The sequence below is a fragment of the Miniopterus natalensis genome, chromosome 4 (assembly GCF_054644295.1).
Source record: "Miniopterus natalensis isolate mMinNat1 chromosome 4, mMinNat1.hap1, whole genome shotgun sequence".
NCBI lineage: Eukaryota > Metazoa > Chordata > Mammalia > Chiroptera > Miniopteridae > Miniopterus > Miniopterus natalensis.
In genome coordinates this window covers 93,944,388-93,962,788 of record NC_142084.1, presented here as the reverse complement: position 1 = coordinate 93,962,788, position 18,401 = coordinate 93,944,388, and the positions used below count along the sequence as shown (strand labels likewise).

The 18,401-nt window shown below is 54.8% G+C and overlaps 1 protein-coding gene across 1 annotated transcript in view; it reads right to left on the bottom strand.

Annotated features, from left to right (window-relative positions):
* The window catches only part of FGF18 (fibroblast growth factor 18), a 31,655-nt gene extending 20,200 nt beyond the window's left edge, over window positions 1-11,455 (bottom strand). The window contains exons 1-2 of the mRNA XM_016217091.2: window positions 11,362-11,455; window positions 11,165-11,201 (exon numbers count right to left, since the gene is read on the bottom strand). Of these exons, the coding sequence (XP_016072577.1) occupies window positions 11,165-11,201; window positions 11,362-11,393 (69 nt within the window). The 5' untranslated portion in view covers window positions 11,394-11,455. The remainder of the gene's footprint in view (window positions 1-11,164; window positions 11,202-11,361) is intronic.
* Window positions 11,456-18,401: the final 6,946 nt, after the last annotated feature.

The window sequence follows — 18,401 nt, the reverse complement described above, 5'->3', positions numbered from 1 at the left end:
GCAGCCCAGACCTCGTGGCCCCAAAGCCCAGCTTTCAGTCCCTCTTGCTGGGCCCCACCTGCCCCACCAGGACCAAGGTTCAAAACCCACGGCGTGCCACTCCCTAGCTAAGGGACCCTAGGCAAGTTACTAACCTCGCTGGGCCTCAGTTTCCTCACCTGTAAATCAAGGCTGATGCGAATGGCACCTGCCTCGTGGGTGCTGGGATTAAACATATGAAGCCCTAGCACAGTGCCTGGGGCAGAGCAAGCGCTCAGTGGGCACCTACTGAGAATGTCAAGCAGCCCTTGAACAGGCTCTCAGGGAAGCCGCAAGCCAAAGCCTCTTGGGGACACAAGCAGATCACAGTCCCTGTCCCCAAGACAAGGCAATTCTGAGGCACAGATTACAATTCGAAAGATGTTACTGCTTTGGATTGTCCAGACAACCCTGTGACATGGGAAGGCTTAGCATATCCATTTAACAGAGGCAGAAACTGAGGCTCAGAAAAGGTAAGTCAATTGATCCGAGTCACACAGTCTGGTGACGTGGCTAGGCCATCCAGTGTGACACCTCTCACTCCGCTGCCCTCAGAGCCGCTTCTCCCCCTCTCAGCCCCACCCCTGTCATCATTCGCAGCCAGGACCCTGATGCTCAGCGAGGGAGGAACCCCAGTGCCCCCGAGGCCCACTCCTGGTGGGCATGTGTCCTGAAGACTCCCAGCCATGGCCCTCAAGCTCCCTGGAATGACTTCCAGAGATGCGCTGGCCCTGTCCCCTCCCCCAGGGGCCAGCCTCCGGCCTCCCTCCCTGTCCTCCAAGTCTCCTCCTGCTCACAGGAGACCTTATCGACCAGAGGTCAAACCAATCTCCTCACCCCAGGCCCCTGAGGGCAGCTGCCCTGCCCAGAAGCCAGCCGCCCATTAATGATCTTCTCCCCGGCGCACTGGACGGAGGCGGCACGGTGACCCAGGGTCAGCAGGGGCTATCCGGTGGCCCTTCCCCAGGATGTGGGAGGGATAATCCATCTTGCCCAGCTTCCACCATTCAAGCCACATTCTGTGGCCACATCAGTCCCTAGGGAGGCAGCAGCAGTAGCCTCTGACACGGAAACAGTCTGTCCTTCTGAAAAGGCAGGGGGCCCCTGGGCTTCCCGGGGAAGACTTCTGGGGGCTCCAGGCCTTTGCCTGGGCCAGGTCCTCTGCCCAGGGCACCCTGTCCCCGCTGGACACCTGACACCTGTTCTCAGGCACCTCTTCTGGAAGCCTGTCCTGCCCTGCCCTGCCCTGCCCCACCCCAGGCCGGTTTAGGGCCTCTGAACATGACTGTAATGGCTTATTGTCCCCAGTGTCCAGCTGGTCTGGTTCATCCTGGATTTTGCCTCTGTCCCCAGGTGGCACCCCGCAAATGTTTGCTCAACAACTGTGGCTGGGACAAGGGAAACCTGGCAGCCAAAATCCGCCCCACTGCTCACCACCCAGGCAAGCAGAGGGCCCAACACGGGGAGACGAGGGGTGTTTCTAAAGCCACCAATTGCTAAGCTTCCCTCTGTTCGAGGCCCTCTGCTAAGAAGCCTTTAGACATGGTACCTCATCTAATTCCCTCAACCACCCATGGAGGTGGGCACCAGTGAGAGCCCATTGCACAGATCAGACCTCTGAGGCAGCTCTCGAGGCTACAGAGCTCGCAGGGCTCACACAAAGCAGCCAACTCAGGAACATTCTCCTTCTTCCTCTCCTGCTAGCTGGGTGGCAGGTCCCTTGGCCTCGCTGCCTACGAGGTGGCCTGTCTTCAGGGCCCTCTTAGGACAGTCAGCTCTAGGAACTGCCCAGGGGCAACAAGAGCCCCACAGGTTCAACTCTCCCCACAGCTCTGCCCCCCAGGCCCACAGGGGCATGGTGCTGAGTGGGGCTGGGCCACCCCTCCACCTGCAGTCTCAACCGCATCAGCCCAGCTCTCTAAGGCTGCTTCCCCGCTCCAGACTCTCCAGGTGGGAACGATCTTTGCCATCTAGCCCCTGCCTACCTCCCAAGCCTCTCTCTGAGGCTCCTTGGTGGGAACCTACTATGGGGTGAAAGAGGTTGGGGTGAGCCCCCAGTCCAGTGCCAGCTTCCAGACATCAACCCAGGCTCCCCTCCCACCAGGGCAACAGCCACCACAGCCCTCCTAGCCCCCCAAAGATCTCAGTCTCACCCACCCACTCACAGCTCTGATGGCATGTTCAGGGGCTTCCTGTTTCCTCCCGGGCCACAGTCCCACCTCCCACCGAGGTCTGCCACAACACACATCACCTCTGTGCACACGCTACACACACACACACACCGCACGCTTCAACGACCCAATAACCAGCACTGACCTCGGGCGCTTCCTGTCCCTGCCCCAAATCACCGACTTCTCTGATTCCTGTAACCCTCAGTTTTCTCATCGGCAGAATGGGAACTGTTTATAATATTTATCTCTGAAAAGGATTATACTAATAGCAACAGCCATAATCTTTTTCCTTTTCGGTTTTCTTTTGTTTGGTTTTCTAAACAGCCACTACTCATTGAGCAAGTCCTCTGTGCTAAGAACCACGTTAGGTAAATGACCCTACGTCATCCCCAGAGTGCCCCTATAGGTTGGTATCACTGTTATTCCCATTTTCCAGATGAGGTAACTGAGGCTCGCAGAGGTTACATCACTGTCCAAAGTCAGAACTGTTGAGCAAAGGAATCAAGGTTCAAGTCCAGCTCCCCCTCCGACGAGTCTAGAAACTGAGCTCTCCACCACTTCCCCCTCACCGGCTCCCATCGCCTTCTCTCCCTCGCCCAGCTCCTTTCCCCTGCTCAGGACAGCAGCTGGTTCTGGCCACAAGCCATCGCTGGGGCAGGGACTGTGGCTGAAGGCCTCATGCTCACTCCCCCGCCCAAGAGAGCAGGATGGGGTCAGACTGCCCCCTCCCGCTCAGGTCCCCATCCGTGAGGCCTCCTACAAGCAGTGCCCCTGTCTCCAGGCAGCCTGCCCAGAAAGGGAGGGTCCCCCTGGTCCCAGGAGGGGCAGCCCACAGACTTCCGGCCACATTCCACCCCTGCCAGCCTACTCCAGCAGCAGCAGCATCAGCCAGCCACGCCAAGGCCTCCTCCAAATTCTAGATTCGAACCTGAGACCTGCATCCCATACTCCAGGAGGGGTCCCTGGTAGAGTCAGCCCTGCTCTCCACCCCAAAATGCAGCTCCCCAAACTCTTCCTCGAGAGCAGGCAGCCTGGACGCAGGCCCGGCGCTGTTGCCAGCCCCAGGGCTCTGCGGATTATTATTATCATCGCCGAGAGCGAGACTGACGCTGGCTCCCACTTAGTGGGCGCTTGCTCAGTGCCAGGCCCGAGCTAAGCATTTTCCAGGCACCGTCTCCTTCCTCCTTGCATGACCTGGGCAGGTCTGATGATTACCATCCCTGAGACAAAGAGAGACAGACAGGCCAAGGGACTTGCCCAAGCCATACAGAAGGTGACAGAGCCAAGATCTGAACCCATCTCTGGCTCTAGAGCCCCTGAATTACCCCCCGGTGGCACACCCCCTAGATGGAGAGAAGAGGAGGGTGGCCAGGCTCACCCCTGAATCTGAGCTTGACTCAGATCAACACCCCCACCCACTGTGCAGCCCAGGCTTCTCCCTTCTCTCCTATTACGCTCCCCACACCCAATCCAGCCAGGACAGAGTGACGCTGCACAGGGCCTTTCCCCACCCCCAGCCTGTCCATTAAGCTCCCAGGGCTATCAATGTATTGATTGGCAGGGCTGAGCCATCAGCATGGGGGTGGGGGGTGCTGCCACCCAAGGCGGCTGACCAGAGCTCCCTCTCCCCATACATCAGCCTTCTCCGTACAGATCGTCAATATGGGTGCCACTGGCGGTCAACTCTGGAACCAGCCTGGGGGAGGGAGCAAGATACCTAAAACCCATGCTCCCTTCTCTCTTCTCCCCACCCCCATTTCAACTCCCTCTCCCTTAAAGCTCTTGGTTGAGGACAGCAGACATGCACAGCTACAAGGTAATAAACAAGCCCTTTATTTTGGCATTCAATGCCCACCATGGCTTTTTATATCATCCTCACCCCTGAACTTGATGCTCCAGATGCCCTAACCAGCTCAGAGTGCCCTGAGCACATTAGGACATTCCCTGCTCTGTGTACAGATGTTCCGTGTGCCTGCGATGGCTGTTACGCACACACATATGCACACACGCTCACTCCACCCGGCTTGCTTCTATTTCAAGATTCAGATGGGCACCATCCCTAGCCCGATCCTCTGGCCCCAGCATCTGGTTTCAGGGTCCTTCATCAGAGTACACAACACCCCTTGTCCCCCTGCACAGATCCCTCCAATTACTCTCAAGTCCCCAGGGGCAGGGGCAGGGACAGGTCCTGAATCCCCTATGCCACACACCCTGGGGGGTAGGAGGTGCTCAATCCAGGTGCCCAGCCCCCAGAGAAGCTGCTCCCCTTCCTCAGCACTGACATTTCTCCTGCGTGCCAGGTGCCTAGGGCCTGCGGGATGCTGTGGCAGGCCTCCCCTGACTTCCAGGAACCAGGAGCTGGCGGATAAGCAGCCTCCAAAAACACTAGAGTCCCATGAGTAGCTGCAGCTCACATTTACTTAACACTCATAATGAGCCAGGCGCCATGCCAAGCCATCCCCAGGTGACCACAACCGACCCTCACAGCAACCCCAAGAGGGAGGTTCTCTCTGGATGCCCTCATGAAAGATGAGCCGCACAGAGCCCAAGCAATCTGCTCAAACAATCTGCGGCTACCAGTTATCGAGGGCCAAGCAGGTGTGAAGAGCTCCTATGCACCCTTGTGAGCCCCAACAGAGAGCACAATGGGTCATAGGAACCAAGGGAGAGGTGGGATGGGAGGGAAGGGCTGGGGAAGGGTGGTGAATAAAGCTGCCCACGGTGTCAGCCATCCCCTCCCAGGAACACTTTGAGGACAAAGCTGAAGCCTTGGATGTCTTCTTTATCCCCATGAAACCCAGGCCAGGGCCAGCTGTGCAGCGGGCATCCCGCCGATGTCTGCTGGGGGCTCATGCGGAGAAGTATCACAACTGAGTGCCTACTGCTCAGCTGGTGCAAGACAGGGCTTCAGTGACTCCTCCCGATGGGCCACAGTGGCAGTCCTCCACCCATTTCCCACGCGAGGAGGCAGAAGCTCGGAGAGGTCAAGCATCTTGCCACACAGCCTGCAAGTGGTGCAGTGAGGACCAAACCCAAAGCCTCAGACTGGAGCCCTGATGTCGCCGATACAAGGAGCATGTCCTTCCCAGCTCTCTCCAGCACCTGCATTCAGCATATTACATACCTAACTTTCAATCGACTGAGCCATCACGATTGCTCAATTACTGAGTGTCAGCCATGGAGCTAGCTACTCCTGTGCGTTATCGCATTCAGCCCCCACAGTAACCCTTAAAAATAGGTACCTCTCATGACCCCATTTTACAGATGGGGAAACCAAGGTGCAGAGGGCTGAAGGTTAAGATCTTTGCTGCAGAGCTGCTCAGCAACACAGACACGATTCAAATCTAGGTCTCTCTTATGCCAAAGCCCGTGCATGCAAGCACCGCAGAAGTCACCTAGCTCACCTCGCTAATACCCAGGTGGGTAAGCTGAGTCACCTAGCTCACCTCGCTAATACCCAGGTGGGTAAACTGAGTCACCTAGCTCACCTCGCTAATACCCAGGTGGGTAAACTGAGGCACAGAGAGGGAGGTCATCCAATAAGCTAGAATCCCTGGGACCCTGAGAATTTTTCTGCTCTGTGGCCCACAGGAGGCTTATCCTTGGCTCATCCATGGCAAAGCAGCATTTTAAATGGGCCTGAGACCTTATGCTATTTCCATGTCCCCCAAAAATGATACCCAAACACCTCCCAGCCCCTCCTAGCCTGACTAAAGCCAGAGGGGCCCGCTCACTCACTGATGTTCCATCCAGAACAAATGCCCATACTCAGGCCCAAAGTGTGGACAGTGGGCCTCACCCTTTCTGAGGCCTGAGGGCTCTCCCCCAGCCTGAGCCACGCTGGCAGGGCCCTGGCACTGCCCTTGCCCCTGGTCCTTGCCAGTGGGGTACAGACCCCACCTAGCAAAAAATATAGAGCACACAGAGGTTCATCAGCCAGCCCCTGCCCTCAGAGAGGAAACAACCAATACCTCCCTTCTCCCTGTTACCAGGAGGTGGCAGTGCCCTGGGCAAGGGAAGCTCACTACACTGACAGGGGGCTGGTGGCGAGGGAAATGTGGATGAGAGGTCAGAGCGCTGGGCTCCAGCTGCCCCTGCTCTACACCCTCAGGAAGGAAGGGCTGTTTTGTTGGTTGTTTTCTCCCCATCTTACATGTGCAGAAGCTGAGACCCAGAGAGGTTAAGTAACTTGTCCAAGGATACACAGCAAAGACAAGGCAGAGCAACAATTTGAGCCAGACTGGCAGAACCCAGATACTGCTATTTAAGAAGCCGGGGTCCTAGAGCCGCACAACTCAGAGTTGAAGCCAGCTCTGCTTCCTCCTGCTGTGTGACCAAAGGCAGCTCATTTCAAGCCTCTGAGCCTCAGTCTTCATCTGTAGAATCCCCAGCTCCAGCTGGTTGTGACGTATATCCCAGGAGGTGTGAGAAAGCGCCTGCCTGTCACATAGTAAGGACACAATACCTGGTGGCGGCTACCCGTGTCACTGTTAGCCTGAGTGCCAGCACTCTGATTCCCATACTCACCACATTCTGCTAGAGGGCAAGGTCAGGACCAAAAGGTCCTGCTAAGGACAGGAAGGCTCCTCCCTGCCCCCTCCATCTCCCTTTGGGGACCCGACATGCCCCAGGCAGGGTGGAGGCAGAGCTGTGGCCCTGACACGCAGCCCCAAGCCTGCGGACACTGGCCGTGCCAACCACAAGAAATTTTAAAAATCCACCTCCTTATCTCTGGGCAGGTGACACTCCCCAGCTGCAGGAATGCTGGCAGGGTGCCCCCTCCCCTCCATGCTGGGAAAGAAGCTGGGAGGGGAGTGCTGAATCCCCCAGGCCCCACCTCCCCCCAAAATACCCACCACTGGTTCTGAGACCCTTTCTACCAGAACATTCCAGGAAGTTCTGAGCCTTCAGACTCCGAGGCAGGTGCCCTCCACCACAGACACCTCCCTGGGCTCTGACCATCCCCCACCAGAGGGGTTCACCCAGAGCTCTCACTGGGGACCCTAGCACACCTTGTGGGAATCGGTTTCCCTACCAGTGTTCTTTCTGAAAATTCCCTTATTCTTTCTGAAAACGTCTGACTGGTGTGGTGGGAAAAAATACAAGGTCTTGAATCCGAAGTCTTGAGTCACCATGGGTTGAACAAATCCCTTCCCTGCTCTATGCCTCAGTTTCTCCACCTGTTAAGTAGGAATGTTACCCCCTCTTAGTTCAGGAGGAAGAATGAAACGTCTTCGGATGCAAGAGCCACTCTGAAATCCTCACAAGCAGCGCTCTGACCTGAGGCAGGTGGCTTCTCCCACTGGAGCTGGACAGGGGCCAGGCCTGCCCCTTTACACTTCACAGCGTGGAAGCGAGGGGAAAAGGGGGGGCGCAGGCCAAAGGAGCTCCTGTTTATCCAGCACTCTGCCCCTGTAGACCCGGAGCCCTGGAGGCCAGCAACGGACCAGTCCTGTTTGCAGGGTCAGCAGGAAGCAGGCTCCCAGCAGGTATTTGTTGAATGAATATCTGACTGGATGGATGGACAGATGATGTCGCTGCTTTAAGGGACATACATGCATATAGGCATAGCCCATGGACACAGACAATGGTGTGGGGAGGGTCTAGGGTGGGGTGGGGCTGGGTGGAGGGGAGCAAAGGAGGGGGAAATGGGGGACATCTGTAATACCGTCAACACTAAATTAAAAATAAAATAAAAGTGCTATCCAACAGGGCAGCTTCCCATCCTCTTCATGTCACAGAGGACGTCCCCATGTCCCCAACTAGCAGCTTGGAGAAGGGTCTGAGCCTCACTGGGGAGGCCAGGCGAGGGTGGGAGAGTGGTAGGGCGAGGGGCGTGGAGGGGAACTTCCGAACTTGAACACAGGGGCAGTGGGAGAGGAAGCAGCGCTGCGGGAGGGACCCTGGGACAGCAGAGGCCCCCCTTCCTGCCTGCCTCAGCCTGGCCTGTCTCGGGAGCGGGGACCTAGCTGAGCCTGGCGGCTGGAACAATGTCGGGCAGGTGCCGGCCGAGCTGCGTGAAAGGCCCAGCCCGGTGTCATTGTCAGCGCTCAGCCAAGTGCAGAAAAGCAATTTACTGGTCACGCCGCTTGCTCCCCTTGGAAATTTTTAAAATTCTTCCGATTTGAGCTATCCGCGGTGTCCCAGGTCGTGCGGAGAAGGGATTTTATTAAATTCCCAGCTTCCCGCTCCCCGGGGTGGCTGGCGGTGAGGCGGGGCTCGCCACATGGGGGTGGGGAGGGCAGAGTCTGGCATTGACTGTGCTCAGGGAAATGTGGCTGGGGGCTGGGGTGGGGGCCCATCCTGGACCTGGGGACTGACGGATGGGAAGAGGGGAGGAGCTCCCAGGCTCAGAATGGACCAGTCCCCCAAAACCTGGAGGTGGGGGAGGGAAGGGCATAGGGTACTCAGTCCCCAGGGCAACAACGTGCCCTCCTGGGAGGATGAGGCTCTGTGAAACTTGCAGACCTGTCAGGTACCACTTTAGCGTCAGGGCCACGCACTTCACAAATGATGAAGCTGAGACTCACAGGGGTCTATAGACAGGGACAGGGGAAGCTGGGGCTCAGGCTCAGTCCTCTGGATTGCACAGCCCTGAGCCTTTCCAGGGTGGGGGGGGCCTCCCAGCCCTGCTCACCAGGGGATCTCTCACTACCACCCTCGAAGCTCACCCTGCCGGGAAGTAGCTGCTCTTTACTGTCTGCCCAACATCACCTCTGTAGGGAGCAGACTTCAGACTCCCGCAGCTAACACATGGGTCCCACCCCTCATCTCTACCTCTCATGGCCACTCCACCTTTGTCCCTAGAGCATAAATGGGGACATGAGCCTACCAACCTTGCCTGTGGTAGTGTTTCTTTATCTTTTAGGAATCCTGGGTGCTTCTGAAAATCTGTGGGGAGCTGGGAACCCTCTCCCCGACACAAGCACATTTGGACACCATTTGGGTGCAATGTTCCAGGGACTCTCCTCCCCCATCCTTAGATACTCTAAGGGTGCATGGGTTAAAAACCTCAGTCCTATGGCAGTTTGAATGGGGAAAGGCTGCAAAGGAAGGGGGAGGTAGGAGAGGGAGCTCCCTCCCTCACCTGCTTGAAGTCCTAACCCAGATGGACGTAACCCAGACAGACCACCCAGCTCTTTCCCGAGAGGCTGGCTCTAGCTCTGGCCAAGGAGGTGGAGGTGGGATGCAGAGGCCAGGTTCCCTCCCTCACACTCCCCCGGAGAACACAAAGACCACACAGCAACCCCTCCTGGGCCCCACTTCAAGGACCAAGAGGCAGCAAGCATGAAGGAGCTTGGGCAACAAAGTCCGCAGCCATCTCTCTATCTGCATGCCCAGCACTCAGGAGAAGAGCTCTTGCCCAGGTCAGACAAGCCGATCCTCTGGAGTGACCCCATGGCCTGCCCTCTGTTTAGGGACTCAGCTGCAAACCAGGCAGGCCATGCCTGGCACTGGCCTCTCTCTCTGACACCAGCCATTCCCCCCACCCCCGCCACCACACAGGGTCACATCTGCTTTGGCAAACAGCCAGTCTTAAGTTACTGACTCCAGTTGTATTGATTCAAGGAGTCACTGGGGACCCCAGCCTGGCCAACAGGAGGAAAGAGCCCATCAGTCTGTCCATCCATCCATCCATCTATCCATGCATCCTTCCGTCCCTCCAGCCCCCAGCCCCAGCAAGCTGTCCCCAGCTCAAAGCCCATCCTGATGGTAACAATCCCCTCCCAGAAATGGGAGGGGAGATAAGCAGACCCACCACCATCAAACACTGTGCAAGAGGCTGCTGAGTGTCAACAACACTCAACACACACAGCCCTCCTCGTGCTGGAAAACTGGGAGAACCACCAGTCCCCCCCAGATCAAGGCCCTCTCAGGCACCTCTGGAACCCAGAAGTCTAAAGCCTAAACATCCCCTCTAACCTTGTGAGGACACCTGCCTTCAGCCCGGAGGGGAACAGGGCAGACAATCTCTTTTGGCCCCAGTCCAGCTCCTGCTAGGGCCCCTCCCTTGCAGCTCTAGATGGGTGGGGGCTAGGGCAGCTGGCACTTCCTATTCCCTTTCCCTCTGCACCCACCCACCACCACCCACCACTACACTGAGGCAGCCCTGGTCTGGTTCTAATCGGGGCTGAAGTCGGCTCCCTCTTTCCCTCTTCTCTCCACCCCCCCCCCTTCATTTCCACGGCTTTGGAAGCCGGAGTGTTCCAACTGTCTGCGTGCCAAGACCTTCCCGAGTCTGAAAGCTGCTGAAGTAACAGATCAGATTTTAGCAAGTGCTTTCCAGGCGGAGCGCCAAGCCCTCTTCTGATTCACGGAGAGCGAGCGAGCGAGCGAGCGAGCGAGGCGGGGACCCAGCCGAGGCTGCACCACCTTGGGCGCGGGCGTGCGGCGCGCGGCGGCCGGAGCGGCCTCGCGGGAGACGGGCCTCCGCCGGGCGCCCGGCTCTGCTTCCTCCCGGCCCAGTCTCCCCCCAGGACCGAGTCTCTCTGTCTGCCTGTCTGTCTGTCTGTCTCTCACAACGCAGCAAACGCCTTTGAAACCACAGAGTAATTTACAACTGAAGCTAGTTCTCCCTGAACTCGAAAGGCACTCGGCTGAAAGGAGCCTTTTTGTTCGGAGAGCGCTCGGGGATGTTCAGGGACGGCTGGCGGAGAAAACCCCTCGGTCCCAACTGCTCACCGGCTGCGGGCGGGGGGCCTGCAGCCCGCACCCCGCGGCGGCCGAGCCCGCGGGCTCCGGGATCTCCTCCCAGGAGAGGCCGGCAGGGGCCGCGCGCCAGCACCAGCCCCGGAGCCGAGACCCTTGCCCTTGGCCGGCCCCCCGCCGGCGCTGGGCGCTCGCGGAGCCGCCCTTCCGCGCCCTGGGAACAGGTGCACTGGGCCCGGCGCCCAGGAGGGGTGGGGCGCAGGGAGGGGGCGCGGCGCGTACCCGGAGACGGGGCGGGGGAAGGTCAGAGTCGGGAGCCCACGTACCTGAACCTGGAAGCACAGCAGCAGGAAGTGTAAACACCTGCGGGAGAGAAACGGAGAGGTGGTCAGGGGGACGTCAAAAGGGGGGCGCGCGGACGGACGGATACCAAGCGGGAAAGTCAGACGGGCGGGCAGACAGAGCCACGGGCACGCGGACAGACGGTCAGAGAGGGTGGGCAGCCCCGCGCGAGAGTGCTTACAGGCAAGTGCAGGCGGAGGGCGCTGAATACATCGCTGGGCGGGGAGGAGGCGGCGGCTCCTAGCCCAGCCTGCACATGTCCGCTCCGCGCGGCCGGGACCGGGCGCCTCCGCCGCCGCCGCCGCCGCCGCCGCCGCTGCTGCTGCTCCCTCCTCGCCGGTTGCTGCTGCTGCAGACTCTGCTGCTCCGGGGCGCTCCGCGGCGCGCCCTGCGGCATCAGCGCCCCGCGCGGCTCCTCCCGAGCGCTGCGCCCTCCGGGCTGGCGCGGGGGCTGCGGGGCGGCCGCCGCTGTGCAGGAGGCTCCCAGCCGGTGCGGGGAAGCTTGGTCACCGCCGGCCGTCCGGCCGTCCGGGCGTCCGCGGGATGCTCGCTGCCCAGCTCACGCCGGGGGCAGCATGCGTGGCGGGGCTGGAACCTGGGGCGCGCTCTCTGGCCGGGGTCCGGAGGCTGCGCGGGGCCAGGGGTCAGCGCTCCGGGGCTGGAGCGCGCGGCTGTAGCACGAACGCGTCACGGCCGCTCCGTCTGGGCGCCCGCCGGCTCATGTCTCCTCCTCCGCGTCTCTCCGGCCGTGCGCATCGCCGCCTCCCACCACTGGCGGCGGCCGGGGCGTTTTCTACGCGCGGGCGGCGAGGGGGCGGGGGGCCGGGGGCGGGCCCGGGCCCGAGCCGGCACAATGAGGATGCGGGGCCCGGGGGCTCCCCCCTCGGGGCGCGGCCGGACGGGCGCTCAGCTCGCTTGGGTGCGCCGCGCCCACATCAAAGGCGGCCCTGCCTGCTTGCCTGCCTGCCGCGGCCTCTCCACTGCCTCCTCCTTCTCCTGGCGGCTCCGGTTGGAGGGAGGCGCTCAGACTCTCGGCGACGGGACCGGCAGCTCCGAAGGGGCAGAGCCCCCGAGGCTGGAGCTGGTGAGCTTTGGAAGCCGTCGGAGCTCTGCGCCAGGGAGCAATGACCCGCGCCGCGGCGCAAACGCTGCCCGAATTGGACAGGCGGTGGTCCCCAAGAGCGCAGTTAGCTTCGGAACGTCCTCCCTCGCCCACATTCGCTCCTCACACGCACACCCACCAGTGCTTGAGTGGGGGAGTGAGGAGGGGGCGGGTCAGGCCCAGCCCCCCGGGCGGCTCCACTTAAAGGGGGTCGCTTTTATCCGCCTGTGAATCCACGCAGGATCGTGGAGTGTCCCAGCTGCCCTCTCGTGCAGCTGGCCCCACTAAGTGATCCCCTCTCAAGCTCTCCTTCTCTGCATTGGATACAAGTGCAGACAACCTTGCGAGGCTGAGGGGGAGGGGTCTCCAGGGTGTCTCCTACTCCCCCGGCGGGGCTCGGGGCTGGGGACTGGGGCTCTCAGCTGGGCTCAGGTAGGCGAGCCAGCTTTGGAAACGCACGGCTGCCACCTAGCGGCCCCGAGGCTTCACTGCAACCCCAGCCCGAGCGGGCTACCGACGGGGGGAGCCAGCAGGACTCTGGTCAGCGACCACACTAGGCCCTCTTCCGGGCGCCTGGCTGAGACTTGCTTCCCTTTGCAGGCTCAACAGCCTGACTCCTCCGAGGACTCCTCCAGGACCCCTCCGAGGACATCTCTTCTCACCGCCTCTGCCCCTTCAGAGGCATCACTCTTACCTTCCAACCTCAAAATGATGTGCGTTCTTGTTACATGCAACTGCCTGTGACAAGCCAGGCTCTGCCTTTGACACTAACAGGGAAAGGTCATAGTAGAAAAGAAACTGGAGAACAAGCTCAAAAAGCACAACCCAGGAATCCAGATTACCGGGTTTACAAACCTCCTTGTGTCATTGGCTGGGGTTGATGCTCCCACATGGAGTGTAAACTGAGGTAGGTGCTACTGAACACTGCTATTTCCTAGGCATGGAATACGAAATAGCAACAATTGTCCACAGTCCCAGGCCTCTCTGCAAGCTGTTTCAAATTCCCTTTAGAAGCTGAGGCTATCTTACACATTGGACACAAGTGCAGAAAACCTTTTCAAAACCAGCTGCCAAGCGATGGGGAAAGTTCTTGTGTGAAGTGCTGGGCTGAATTTACTCAGACATCCTCAATGCTAGGACTGGACTTGCAGTTACTGGTAAGTCCCAAGTCCTGGAGAAAATGAACGTATCCCAAGATAGGTGCAATGACCAGGTGCCACACAGAGGGACAGAAATGCCCTGCTGGGTCCTGAGTCATCACCACCATCCCTGGTCTTGCTTTTATATGAAGAACTCTGACAGACCAGTCAGGAGGTGGTTTTGGCCAAGTGGGGCGTTTGAAGTATCTCCTTGCTAAGAATCTTACTTCGTTTTCTCTCCTGTTCTCCATTACTTTTGGATGGAGTAGGTATATAACTATGTTCTATCTAAAATGCTTGCAATTTTTTTCATTGCTCCGATAAAGCGCATTTGTCCATCTCACAAATAAGACTATCACTCAACTGTGACTGACCAAGAAGTCCAGTCGAGAGAACAGTTCTGAATAAGGGTGTAAGCTCGGCAGAGGTCCTAGATTTGAGTGTTGCCTCTAACACTCCAGCAAGTCTGAGGCTGTGCTTCCCATCTACAAACCATGGCCAAGAACAGTAACAACTCACTTGAGAGTTTACTGAGAGCGGGGTTAGGCACACAGTGAAGGTTCCAAAGGTTTTTAGCTATTATTAATAATGCTTATTATAGTTTTCAGGTTATTTTCACATTATTGTCTTCATTTCATGAAGTAGGGAGGTGAGGTCATTCTCGATTTAGTTGGTGTTTAACCAGAATTGTCTTGACTCCAAATCCAGTCATTTTATATTTTTTCCCATCATTCACACCCCCAAACCTAGTTTTCACATAACTATTTAACATACACATGAATCTTAAATGTTGTTTCCATCTGAATTTGACATGTCCGTATAGCACCTAACATGCGCCACTCTTTGTCATTTCTCATCAATTCAATCACTGTTTATTGAGATCCTGTGTGGCAGGCCCTGGGTGAAGACGGCTCTAAAATACACTTCACTTCTTCCAGGAAAGATGGCCAATAAGCAGAGAGCTGACCATGCAAAGAAATATTCCAGGCAAAAGATGTCACGTGCCTGCAAGTAGAAAAAGGCTGGGTGGCAGGCAGGTTGGCCAGGGGGAAAAGTGGCAGATGAGGGTGAGAACAGGCATGCTTCATCATCCTTGGTAGACCCTCACAGACCAACAGGTAGCTGGCAAAGGCCTTTTTTCTAAAAGGTACTACTTATAGTTTTTAAATGCAGGTTTTAAGTGTTCTTGGAGTTTGACAAATGTGTAGCTATGCAAACACCTTTCTCGAGCAACCTCCCCACACCCATTGCTGGTCACATTACCATTGATCTATTGGCTCTAGACTCTAAATTCACATATATGGAACCATACAGTATGTGCTCCTGTGTCCAGCTCCTTTTGCTCAGCATGTTTCTGAGCTTCATCGTCTGTTGCTTTTGTCCATAGCTGCTGCTTTTTATTGCCAAGCAGAACTGAACAGTGTGGCTATACCAATTTGTTTGGCAATTTACCTATCTAAGGCTTTGAAACTGAAGGTCAAAACCCAGTTTTTAAAAAACTGCAGGTGAACTGGACAGTGCAGCAAGGTGAGTGGGAGGTCAACAGTTGGGACTAGGCGGCCGCGCTAGTTCGTGCTGGAGCCTGTCAGGCCTGCACTTCACCCCCAGCTCCAGGCTAGTGAACTGTTTCTGAGGAGATTCCCATCTGTGAAGCCCTGGGCCTCAAGGGGAATTGGGAAGGTATGTTGACCGCTGCCCCAGTGAATGTCAGCACCGCGGGGCAGTTACGTGTTTTGCTTACTGACTAATCCTAAGCACTTAGAATACAGTATATGCCCAAATGGTTAGGTTCTTCCTATCTTGTTTTCAAGTGAAAGGAAACAGCACCTCAATCGGACTCATTTTCCACCTCTCTCCACTCTTGTCTAAGTGTCAAGTCATCTGCAGAATACAAACTTTTTTATTTTAATATATTTTTATTGATTTCAGAGCGAGGGAGATCGAAACGTCAATGATGAGAATCATCGATCAGCTGTCCCCTGCATGCCACCCACCAGGGATCGAGCCCACAACCCAGGCACATGCCCTGACCAGTAATCCAACCGCAGCCTCCAGGTTCATGGGTCAACACTCAACCACTTAGCCACACCAGCCTAAGAACATAAGACAAACACAGCCTTCAAGTCTTAACAGGATCAAGCAGTTTAATAAGAAAAGTACACTCTTAGCAGATGAGGCTCTAAAATTTTCTCAAAACCAGCTCTTGAAACTTTCACAGCATTAAAACAGGACCTCTACTGCCAAGTTTATGAGTCAGGGAGTAACTGGCTCTTTGGTGAGAACTGGCTGGAGGGTAGCCTTAATTTTCTGAAATAACTTTAACCCTATTATCTCCACAGCCCAGAACACTTTCTTTGACTAGTAGGCTCAGTATGTACTTGTGACCCTCAGACTTTTCTTGAACTAAAACCCCACACCCTGGAGAATGTGTATAGCTTCTGCAAGCTGTGACACCACTATAAACCTCATTCCATCACTAGTCTTCATTTGCATGATCCAGTTTCAACAGATGCCCCATCTACTCTCCCCAAATGGCCTTATTAACCTATTTTGTTCTCTGGTTGAGGCTGAAGGCAACAGCTCTGTAGAGTTCTCACCCGTGAACTAACCTGACATGATTGACATCAAATGAAGCTTCCCGCAGCCAGCCGAGTACACCCCTGTGCCCAAGTGCTTACACTTTTCCCCTTGCTTTCCCCCGAAGGGTCTCATCTGATTACCCATAAAGTTAGCTAAACAATATCAAGCACCACTCTCACCCAGACTGTAGTGTCTAAATACCATTCTTAAGAGAAATGTAGTTGATTCAATCAGCGAGTACTAAAAAAAGGCAAACTGCAGACCCACCTAAACCAAATAGTATTCCTGGTGAATGTACTATAAACTCCCAAATCTGAAAATAACCCATCTTCTCTTATAGCTTCCTCCACTATTAATCAAGATTAATACGAGGAACAAAGGAAATTGGCTTTTTCCTTATTGGTCTCAGAAAACTTCAAAAATGCTGATTAAAAACAAAATGTTTAGGGTTTTCCATAATAGGTACCTTAATATTTGCTTTGAGCAATTAAACACATATTGACCTAAGTATGGCCAGTGTCATGTTAAGTTTGCACTGCACTGTGCAAAGGAAACTCGGTTTTTAAAGAAGGTATTTTCTAAGTCACAAGCCTAGTAGTTCAGTTTTCAGATCACCATCATACTTACTAGCACTATCAGTGACTGCTGAGGTACAAGCAAATCGTTTTCTGCCTTTCCAAAAACACAAAGTTCCCTACCTGGAACTTTTTTCAAAGATGGATCGGATTAGTTTTTAATGAGCATGAACAGGACAACCTAATTTTCCATTTAATATTTTCAGACTGCAGTTGACCACAGAAAGCAAAACCGCAGGTTAAGGGGGGACTACCGTATATAAAGACTTCGGCAAGGGCATGTACGTACAGGAAAAAACATAGTGTATATAGTTTGGTTCTATCCATGGTTTCAGGCATCCACTGAGGGTCTTATTATTGCTTTCCCTCAAAATGGTGAAGCCCTTTTGGGTTTCCTGCTATTTAAAAATGTCCATCAGCTAAACCAAAGGTAAGGTTTACCTTCTACACAAAGCAACTAAAATGCTAAAAATTCCAGACCTCCACTTTGGTTAACACATTATACTGCAAGTGTCAAGTGTACTTCCACTGAAAATGTTAAGTAACTGATACAATTACTTACCATACTCTGATATCACACACCGTGAGACACGACTCAGCTTTCACACAGTAACCTTTTAAATTAATGTGCAGGTTGGTTTAGTGTTTTACTTTGGATTGCCCTATCAATTTCAAGTAGATGATCTTTTAAACTTGAAGTACGTAAAACATCTTTAAATATACAGGTATTTTCCAGTGAAACAGTTTACATTCTCCTACTGAAACTCCATTAAAATAAATGGTAGAGAGAAGTTGTAAGAATACTGTCCTGGGGGAAACGGAATAATCAATGAAGAGCACAACCTAAGGTAAATGACTACAAGAGGCACCTGACACCTGGAAACTGGGATCAGACAAAATACAGCACCAACCTTTTCCCTACCCTCTAAACCAAGGCTACTCTGGAAAACCACCCCAGAGATGAAAAAGCTAATGTCCGCAGACCATATCTAAGTTTACCTGGAATTATATAGCCTGGTCAGCAGGTGCTACCCTCCTAATCAATATAAAAAAATAAACAGGCTGAGAGGGAGGAAAAAGAAAAATGAGCAACCAGTGCATGGGATGGGGGAGTTTCTTCAGACTTTAGGTTCGACATCCCCCCAAAGAACCAAGAAAGAGCATTTGGAAGTTAAAAAACCAAATAAAGCAACACAAATTTGAAGACAAAATAAAGTCTCTCTCCTAGAATTTTAACAAAAAGTAATGAGGAAAAACATCCAAGAGAAGGCCTACAAATGAATGGGAGTTAAGTGGGAGACTCAAACCTCCCAAGAAAATGGCCCGGATTGGAAGACAGTCTCTGGAGAACAGACCCACAGTCTAGCCACGGCCAGAAAAAGATTCTAAGACATAAAATTTCAAAACTTGCAACAAAACAATCTAAATTAGCTCACCAAAAAACCCACCCCCACACAAAAAAGTACCCCGACAAGAAACCTGATCTACAAAATATATGAAAATAGCAAAAGACTAGGCGCCAAAAAAGGCGGCACACAGCTGAAAATTTCTGAGAAAAAGATTCAACCTACGAGAGCATTGAATTTCATGTCAAAAATCAAGGCATTTTTCAGATATGCAGACTCAGAAAATACTTCGCCCGTTATTAGAAAACTACTGGAGAATATACAGCAGCAAAGCAAGAGCAATCAGGCACCTAAGTCCCAAGCATCCTGGAGCTGAATCATGGAAATACAGGTAAGGGTTAGCCCTGAATGTCTTCAACTTTCCCACAGGGATGGGGGAGGCAGCGGGGGCCAGCGCACTGAGGAAGCAGTTCCAGAAA